At 39.2% G+C, this 10,582-nt stretch overlaps 1 protein-coding gene across 1 annotated transcript in view; it reads left to right on the top strand.

The window, feature by feature from the left end:
- Window positions 1–627: 627 nt before the first annotated feature.
- The window catches only part of LOC136245477 (uncharacterized), a 113,994-nt gene continuing 104,039 nt past the window's right edge, over window positions 628–10,582 (top strand). The window contains exons 1-2 of the mRNA XM_066037019.1: window positions 628–783; window positions 4,683–4,733. Of these exons, the coding sequence (XP_065893091.1) occupies window positions 693–783; window positions 4,683–4,733 (142 nt within the window). The 5' untranslated portion in view covers window positions 628–692. The remainder of the gene's footprint in view (window positions 784–4,682; window positions 4,734–10,582) is intronic.

Genomic DNA, 10,582 nt, shown 5'->3' with positions numbered 1-10,582 from the left:
ATTGATCTTACCCAGGTTGAGACTAAATTACCAGTTTTCTAAATGGTGACTGTCATGTAGTGTTTGTTCTTGTTTTTATTTCTCTTTGTATTTATTCATTTGTCAGTGTTTAAAAAAAATACTGGCACCGCCGTTGATTTTTGCGGAATCTCTATGATTACACCTGTACGTTATGATCTCTGTGATTTTTCTGCACACTATCAGTATAATGCGCCTATCAATTGTAACCCCCAGTACCCCCAGTACGGGATCCATAGGGGGTTTATACGGGGGTTCACCTACAAAATTACCCCCAGTGGTGGGGCTTTTGACACGAGCATTTTTATAACAATCAAATTGTGTAGTTAAATCACGTGACGTTTACCCGTAGCCATGGCAGAACTGATCATGGAGTGGGGGAATACCTCGGGGAACATAGGGGGTAGGTAGGGGATTAGACAAACACTTAGGCCCCAGTAGTGGGGTTATTGCTCTTGCAGGGTGTCAAATCCCCACATGGCCCGTACTAGGGGGGTAGGGGCCTAACATCATAATAATAGTAAACTAATACGGCGATTCCCCTAATATCGCACATTTTAATTTTAGCGAGTGTTTACGTTTGTAGCGCAGGGCGCTTATCACCAATAAGAAAGGAAGGACACGCCCTTTGGAGGCTATATTTCGTTTATTTCAAGTGGTGTTGCGCGTACGAAATGTCATTTGCCTCTGAGTCCCAAACTGATCACGATCTGTTTGAGGGAAGCCTGGCATCTGATCAACAGAAAGGCCGAGTCTCCGCTACAGGTGAGTACTGTAGTATAATGGATTACTGTGACACCAGTATCTTACCAATACGAGGGAATCACTAGAGGTGGATGGTTTTAAACACAAAATTACCTATTACTGATCATAAGTACAACTCACACTGTGTTTGATCAGAAAGCGATTCAACGATTTTATAGTCGGATGGATCTCAACTTAATTATTTTGAAGGGAAGACTACTCAATAAATACTGCTTTTAAGCAGTGCCTGACAAACTTCATAAAATAGAGATGTAGCTACATAATTATAGTTATTATGTACATACGTATCCATTATAATACAAATGAATGATTAGATGTTACACAATAAATCACAGTGTTGTGCAAGGTGTTCACTTTGCGATACAAACCGTCCCACCACAGCTCATATTCTGAGCGGCTGCCCTGTGGTAGGGTCTGCAATGCAAAAAATCAATACCCTCCAATCAACTACCTAACTATTGTCATGTGTTAGGCTAAGTGTAACTTGAATAACACCAGCGTGGCAGCCAAGTTTGTCACTTTCTTCTGGTAGAAAACGATACAAATGTCTTAAAATCACGTGATTTTTCATTGCAGCAGTTCGTAGGGTTCTTCGTATGCCACAATATTCACTCTCAACATTGTTCAAGTAGTCTATCATCAACTCAAACTATTGGTGGTTTGATTTTATTGGTCAGTTTCCGGTGGCAGCATGATCTGTGCAACTTTTTGGCGACAGACAAAATGTTTCTTGCTCTGGAGCACAGGACAAGCAGAGCAGCAACTGCGCCGTGGGTCAGCAATGTCCAGTACTAGGTAAAGTACCTGCATGCGGAGTATGGTTATAATTGAAGCTTGTTAGCCATCTGGCTGAGCCATCTATATGCTGAAATTCGGCCAAAATGATGCGATTTTTGCAAACAACTACTAGAATGGTTGATACATCAGTGAAACAGTCTCCAACAGCAAGGATACGAAGTTTATAAACACCTAACAATACGGCTATCTCGCCCAGTAAACGCATAGAGCAATCCAATGCGTTAAATAGGCACTCACGTGATCGATATTGAAATCTCGGAAAATACAACCATTATCTATTCCAATGACATTAAAATCACTTGTAATCAAGTGACAATCAGTTTGTATGCATTAGGTTCAAAATCTCGATTAGCCCAGTAGTCTGAGACTCTCCCTATGATGCCATCACAGCATAAAACACACCTGCACTGGCCCAGACCACGCCTGAGTGAACAATTAACACAAATATTTACAAAAGGAGCACACTGCATGGTTCCTATTCAGAAATGAAAGCAATTTCATGGGTATTTCCGCGATTAGAATATCGATCACGTGAGTGCCTATTTCATGCATTGGATTACTCTATGCGTTTACTGGGAAAGATAGCCGTATTGTTAGGTGTTTATAAGCTTCGTATCCTTGCTGTTGGAGACTGTCTCACTGATGTATCAACCATTCTGGTATTTGTTTGCAAAAATCGCATCATTTTGGCCGAATTTCAGCATATAGATGGCTCAGCCAGATGGCTAACAAGCTTCAATTATAACCATACTCTGTATGCAGGTACTTTACCTAGTACTGGTCATTGCTGACCCACGGCGCAGTTGCTGCTCTGCTTGTCCTGTGCTCCAGAGCAAGAAACATTTTGTCTGTAGCCAAAAAGTTGCACAGATCGTGCTGCCACCGGAAACTGACCAATAAAATCAAACCACCAATACTTTGAGTTGATGATAGACTACTTGAACAATGTTGAGAGTGAATATCATGGCATACGAAGAACCCTACGAACTGCTGCAATGAAAAATCACGTGATTTAAAGACATTTGTATCGTTTTCTACCAGAAGAAAGTGACAAACTTGGCTGCCACGCTGGTGTTATTCAAGTTACACTTAGCCTAACACATGACAATAGTTAGGTAGTTGATTGGAGGGTATCGATTTTTCACGTTGCGGACCCTACCTGTGGCATTGACTCAACAGAGGTATACGTATCGGCATAACCAAGTGCTTTTCGTTTTAGCAACTAAATTTGTTGAAGCCTTCACTAGTGCTCCTTTCATCAAAGTGTTTGCAGATTTACCAGATTTCCATGCTGATAACACTCCCCAGTCAACGATTCCAGCAAGTCTTTTTATTACCCCCTACCGTCCTGATATTGTAATTTACAACCCTCAGAGCTCATCCATTGCACTGTTGAAATTAATATGTCCGCTAGACTCTATTCATCATATTCAGTCGGCTCGATCTAGAAAACAGAACAAAACTGATTACCTTCAGTTGTTGGCTGAATTTGATCGCCTCAACATCGCTAATTATTATGAAACAATTGAGATAACAGTATTGGGGCATTACCAAGTCTCTTCTATCCAGAACTTGGTCAATTTGTTTAGATCTATCCTTCCTGAGTTAAACACATCAAAAAGTGGAATCAGGAGTTGGTTAGATGAAGCAGCCTCTGCCAGTATCTCTGCTTCTCAGAGGATTTTCATGGCGAGACAATGTAAAGAGTGGTGTCCAAACTAGATACGTAGTTAGCTAATATTGTAATTATCATTGTAATTGTATGTGTATAATTGTGTGTATGTGTGTGTGTGTTTTTTTTTCTCTTTTTGTACCTTGCCATGCCCACAGTAGTGCTTTAGGCAGCCTACTCTGTGGTCACATGCAGTCCAAGGTTACACATGCTTTTTTTTTTTTTTTCATTCCTGTACATATTTTCTCATGTAATGATGACTCTCTCTCATTATGAGTAGTGAATAGTTACTGCAATGTTGAATGATGGTCCCCTGTAAGCTGTCTCATTTGCTGCGCAAGTAAAAGTAAAACTGCAAGTGAAAAATCTTGGTAAAATGTAATGGAGTAAGACTGAGTGTGTCCCTGACTAGACATTGGGTGACCTGCAGTTCGAATCCTGGGCTTGAAGGGATTTTGGCTCCTTTTCTGTTATACCTTATTTGTGAGTCTGAGTCCTTGTAACTAGGTTAGGTAATCCTAAGGCTGCAGCACAAGTTGCTGTCAGACCTTTAGTGCTAGTCACTGTAAAGCGTTAATAATAATAATCTTGTATTAATATATATCTTGAATATGATAATAATTTGAAGTAGAGTAGCTGTGGTAATTAAGAGTCACTTAAGTTAAAAGCAACGCTATCACCTAATACAGTGACCCCAATTTTTCATACTAATTGTAGGGAAAGGTGTAACCACATGCTACATTATCGTAAAATTAAAAAAAAAACTTACCATGTAAAGGGTGTTTGATCTTTTCTCTGAAGCAATGTAAGTGTTGGTATTACAAGTCACATGGGAGTATTATGAGTCACTATGTCATCACTTCATGTCAAATTACGGTAAATGTTATGGAAACATTTGCAAGAACTCTAAAGATTGTCAAAACACTTTAGTTAACTAAGTACGTACGCTTTTTGTCTTTGTCCTGCTTACTACATGTTAAGGGGTGCAGGTAGCTAATCTGGTATTTCTGTAGTGACATAGTTTCAAGTCCTGTGTAGCTTATGATCACTTTTTATGTTGCTCTACAGTGGTAGCATCCCTTTCATCTTAAATCTGCATGATTCAACCTATTGAATTTATTTTAAGCTATGTGACCCACAATACCCCCTGACCCATAATACCAGCACCTACTCTATTTCTCTCATACATAATTAGAGTTTGCGTAGCATTTTACTGTAATTAATGACTAGTGTATCTTATCCAATTCAACATGTAACTAGTGTTTTCAGCTAACTATAAACCTGCATTCAGCGTTCTGTGTGGCCAATATGATATTTAAACTCTTTCATCCTCACACAAAAATCATTTTATTAATCACGTCAACCTGTAACAGTGAAAGTTGTTATATATAATACAATGCAATAGTGCAACTGATTTTGTCTACTTTAGGGACTACGTCAGTGGTGGAGGGTGCTGTAGTGATAAATCAAATTGGAGACAGTGAGTGACTGGTAATATGTGTTATCACCTTTTTTGTACTGTTTAAATTATTATGGTGCCATCGCTGCTAACTAACAAGTAACCTTGTATATGTACTGTGGATCAGTGTTTTAGCAAAACTAAAATCTCATGATCTATAAATGGAATACTGATATACATGGAAGTAGATCTAGACTCCTAACATTTAATGTTGTACAAGTAGTCATAGCAAAAGTGAGCACTTTCTGTACCTGCAATGATTGAAGTACTGTAATAGAACAGTCATTATACTTCAATAGTACAGTCAGGTGTAGTTGGAGGAGTTTACATATTTGATTTTTCAGACTGCTGAGTGGCCACTACCAAAAGGAAATTTTGATGAAATTTAATGAATTGGTTACATTTGTCAAATTTTAATTTGTCAAAAAAACAATAAACGCTGCAAAAGTCAGTGTTTATATCTGTGATTTCTCTCTATTCATCACATTTTAATTCATCAAAGGTGATTAATTGTGAATTTGTCAAATTTTTTGTTTTGTAAATATTTCCTGTTGTACGATATATCCTTATTACTTTCTAACTACAGCCCTGTAGGTTGTGGTTATCTGTTACAATTGTGTCATTTGACCCTGGAAATATCCCGCTGTTACTTGGTTCTCATACATTAATCATGCTGATGCTTTAAGATACAGTAGATTCAGCAATACTAGAGTTCTTATTCATTGCATTATAATTGTTCACGGTAGTCAAGAGGTGCACTATATTGTGTACATTGATAGATATCAAGACACACGGTAGTGTGTCGTGCGGCCCAAGAAGCCGGCGTGCCACCCGTGAGTATATTAACAGGAAGAAAGAAAACGCAATTTTCACACCTATGTAGCTCTGTGATCCCTTATCCGATTGGAACCAAATTTGCTAGAGAGGTGCCGGCCTGCAAGGGGAGTCTACACACCAAATTTGAAGAAAATCACTCCAGCCATTTCCGAGATACAAGCGAACAAAATTTCGTTTTAATTTCTTCGTTTTTTTCTTCTTCTTCATTTCGCACATTTCGCAAAATCCGCCATAAAACACGAATTCGTGCTCGGATCGGGCTGAAATTTGGCACACTTAAAGGGCTCATTAAGGCAGATCTCTGTACCAACTTTGGTAGGAATCCGATGAACATTCACGGAGTTATGACCGATTATTTGCGTAAAATAAGGTCGAAGGTCTGTCACGCCTATAGGGTAAACTCCTTTGAGGAATCAGTTGAAAATTGCTATGTAGATGGAGCAACCATCGTAGGAGTGCCTTTTTGTGGTTTGAAAGGAATCGGGATAAAGACCACGGAGATATGACACAAAACCCGACCTGTGTCAAAATTACGCGATCGATTTTTATGAATAAAAATACTATTAGTTTTCGTGTCTATCAGGCAAACCCCTTGGAGCAATGAGCTGAAAATCAGTGTGTAGCTGGAATAATCATCATAGAAAGTCCTTGCAGCAGTACAGAAGAATCAGATTACAAACCACTTAGGGCCGGAGGAAAAAAAAAAAAAAAAGTTATGATTCGAAACGCAACTACGTGTAGCAAATGCGAGATCGAGATACTCTAATAGAACAGTCACCCTAATAAAGCATTCAGCTGCATTTATAATTTACTCAATTATATTACGTTGCAAATTATTCTGTAGGGAATTCAGTTACAAACAAGTCACTCTGTAGTCAGATCAGCCAGAAGAAGGTACCTAATAGAGAGTTCAGCTACAAAGAAACCATCATGTAGAGAGTTCAGCTCAAACAAATTGCCCTGTAGAGAGATCAGCTAGAAGAAGTTGCCATGTAGAGAGTTCAGTTACAAAGAAACAATCATGCAAAGTGTTCAGCTACAAACAAATCACCCAGTAGAAAGTTCCGCTATGAACAGATCACACTGTAGAGAGTTCAGTTAGAAACAAGTCATGTTGTAGAGAGATCAAGTAACCTTGTAGAGAGTTCAGCTACAAAGAAACCACCATGTAAAAGAGTTCAGCTGCAAACAAATCACCTGTAGAGAGTTCAGCAGGAACAAGTCACCCTGTACAGAGATCAGCTAGAAACAAGTCACCCTGTAGAGAATTCAGCTACAAACAAATCACCCTGTAGAAAGATCAGGTAGAAGAAGTTACCTTGTAGAGAGTTCAGCTGCAAACAAATCCCCTGTGGAGAGTTCAGCTAGAAACAAGTCACCCTGTAGAGAGATCAGCTAGAAACAAGTCACCCTGTAGAGAGTTCAGCTAGAAGAAGTCACATTGTAGAGAGTTCAGCTACAAAGAAACTACCATGTAGAGAGTTCAGCTGCAAACAAATCACCCTGTAGAGAACTCAGCTACAAACAAATCGCCCTGTAGAAAGATCAGCTAGAAGAAGTTACCTTGTAGGGAGTTCAGCTACGAACAGATCACCCTGTAGAGAGTTCAGCTACAAACAAATCACACTGTAGAGAGTTCAGTTACAAAGAAACCACAATGTAGAGAGTTCAGCTGCAAAAAAATCAATCACTCTGTAGAGAGTTCAGCTAGAAAAAGTCACCTTGTAGAGAGTTCAGCTGCAAATAAATCACCCTGTAGAGAATTCAGCTACAAACAAATCACCCTGTAGAAAGATCAGCTAGAAGAAATTACCTTGTAGAGAGTTCAGCTACAAAGAAACCACCATGTAGAGAGTTCAGCTGCAAACAAATCACCTGTAGAGAGTTCAGCTAGAAACAAGTCACCCTGTAGAGAGTTCAGCTAGAAGAAGTCACATTGTAGAGAGTTCAGCTGCAAACAAACACCCTGTAGAGAACTCAGCTACAAACAAATCGCCCTGTAGATAGATCAGCTAGAAGAAGTTACCTTGTAGGGAGTTCAGCTACAAACAAATCACCCTGTAGAGAGTTCAGCTACAATGAAATCATCATGTAGAGAGTTCAGCTGCAAACAAATCATCCTGTAGAGAGTTCAGCTATGAAAAGATCACCCTGTAGAGAGTTCAGCTAGAATAAGTCACCTTTTAGAGAGTTCAGCTACAAAGCTACCACCATGTAGAGAGTTCAGCTGCAAAAAAATTGTTCACTCTGTAGAGAGTTCAGCTAGAAGAAGTCACCTTGTAGAGAGTTCAGCTGCAAATAAATCACCCTGTAGAGAATTCAGCTACAAACAAATCACCCTGTAGATAGATCAGCTAGAAGAAGTTACCTTGTAGAGAGTTCAGCTACAAAGAAACCAGAGTTCAGCTGCAAACAAATCACCTGTAGAGAGTTCAGCTAGAAACAAGTCACCCTGTAGAGAGATCAGCTAGAAACAAGTCACCCTGTAGAGAGTTCAGCTAGAAGAAGTCACATTGTAGAGAGTTCAGTTACAATGAAACTCCCATGTAGAGAGTTCAGCTGCAAACAAATCACCCTGTAGAGAACTCAGCTACAAAACAAATATGCCCTGTAAAAAGATCAGCTAGAAGAAGTTACCTTGTAGAGAGTTCAGCTACAAAGAAACCAGAGTTCAGCTGCAAACAACTCACCTGTAGAGAGTTAAGCTAGAAACAAGTCACCCTGTAGAGAGTTCAGCTGCAAACAAATCACCCTGTAGAGAACTCAGCTACAAACAAATATGCCCTGTAAAAAGATCAGCTAGAAGAAGTTACCTTGTAGAGAGTTCAGCTACAACAAAACCATCATGTAGAGAGTTCAGCTACAAACAAATCACCTGTAGAGAGTTCAGCTAGAAACAAGTCACCCTGTAGAGAGATCAGCTAGAAAACAAGTCACCTTGTAGAGAGTTCAGCTAGAATAAGTCACATTGTAGAGAATTCAGCTACAAAGAAACTACCATGTAGAGAGTTCAGCTGCAAACAAATCACCCTGTAGAAAGTTCAGCTATGAACAGATCACCCTGCAGAGAGATCAGCTAGAAACAAGTCACACTGTAGAGAGATCAGCTAGAAACAAGTCACCCTGTAGAGAGTTCTGCTAGAAGAAGTCACATTGTAGAGAGTTCAGCTACAAAGAAACCACCATGTAGAGAGTTCAGCTGCAAACAAATCACCCAGTAGAAAGTTCAGCTATGAACAGATCACCCTGTTGAGAGTTCAGCTAGAAACAAGTCACCCTGTAGAGAGATCAGCTAGAAAACAAGTCACCTTGTAGAGAGTTCAGCTAGAATAAGTCACATTGTAGAGAATTCAGCTACAAAGAAACTACCATGTAGAGAGTTCAGCTGCAAACAAATCACCCAGTAGAAAGTTCAGCTATGAACAGATCACCCTGTTGAGAGTTCAGTTAGAAACAAGTCACACTGTAGAGAGATCAGCTAGAAACAAGTCACCCTGTAGAGAGTTCTGCTAGAAGAAGTCACATTGTAGAGAGTTCAGCTACAAAGAAACCACCATGTAGAGAGTTCAGCTGCAAACAAATCACCCAGTAGAAAGTTCAGCTATGAACAGATCACCCTGTTGAGAGTTCAGTTAGAAACAAGTCATCCTGTAGAGAGATCACCTAGAAGTATCACCTTGTAGAGAGTTCAGCTACAAACAAATCACCTGTAGGGATTTCAGCTACAAACAAATCACCCTGTAGAGAGTTCAGCTACAAAGTAATCATCATGTAGAGAGTTCCGCTGCAAACAAATCATCCTGTAGAGAGTTCAGCTATGAAAAGATCACCCTGTAGAGAGTTCAGCTATAAGAAGTCACCTTTTAGAGAGTTCAGCTACAAATTAAAGCAACCACCATGTAGAGAGTTCAGCTGCAAACAAATCACCCTGTAGAGAATTCAGCTACAAACAAATCTCCCTGTAGAGAGACCAGCTAGAAACAAGTCACCCTGTAGAGAGAATCCTGTAAAGAGCTCATCTACATACAAGCAGATCACCCTGTAGAGAGTTCAGCTACATTTCAAGTCACCCAGTAGAGAGATCAGCTGCAAATTATCCTGTGGGGATTAATTGACATGTAATAAATATATGCAAGAGTTCATAATATAATGAACTCTTGATAGATGCATTATATATATAATTTGTACATTTACTGATAAAATCAGAATGAGTTAAAGTATTTATAAAATCTGCTTCATCTTTTTCTTTTTCCTGTGGTAAAGAAAAATATATAGGTTAAAAAGTCCCAAAGCTGGCCATAGGCCGGCTTTGGGGTATACAAATACAAAAAGAATTGAAATCTAATCAAAAACAGCCAAGCTGTAAAAAAAGGAGTGCGGCCCTTGAAAAGGCTATGGTGAAAAAAGATGTGAAATCCAAGGTGGCGGCCAAGAAATGGCTGTGATGGTAGGTTAATGGTAAAAATTTTAATAACGACAATTCAGGTGAATTTGGTGCTGCTTGGTCAATTGGCACAAAATTCACCGGAATTGTCGTTATTAAAATTTTTACCATTAACCTACCACCACAGCCATTTCTTGGCCGCCACCTTGGATTTCACATCTGTTTTCACCATAGCCTTTTCAAGGGCCGCACTCCTTTTTTTACAGCTTGGCTGTTTTTGATTAGATATCTATTACTGCATAATAGTGACTTTATTTATCATGACATATTATCCATACCATGGGAGTCAGAGTAAAAGAAAAAGTGGTAAGTTTCAGTCAGGGGGCATGCCCCGCAGAAAAATTTTGAAACTGCATACTTCAAGATATGCTGTCTTGAGCTGGCATATACTGTGTGAATGGTGCTAACTAGCTAGTTACCTGGAAAGTGTTCAATGATAAAACTGATCAGTGATTGAAAAGTTCCTGTTTAACACTTTAATCTTGTCATTTGCATTATTAATAAGAGATAACTATAAGAAATGTCACACAAAGTCAAAGCTAAACAAAAAATAATTATTTTTAGAGGTGCTTAAGACATACAAAGTCAA

Source organism: Dysidea avara, chromosome 15 (genome assembly GCF_963678975.1).
Source record: "Dysidea avara chromosome 15, odDysAvar1.4, whole genome shotgun sequence".
In the NCBI taxonomy this organism is placed as follows: Eukaryota; Metazoa; Porifera; class Demospongiae; order Dictyoceratida; family Dysideidae; genus Dysidea; species Dysidea avara.
This window is presented reverse-complemented; position numbering and strand designations above follow the sequence as displayed.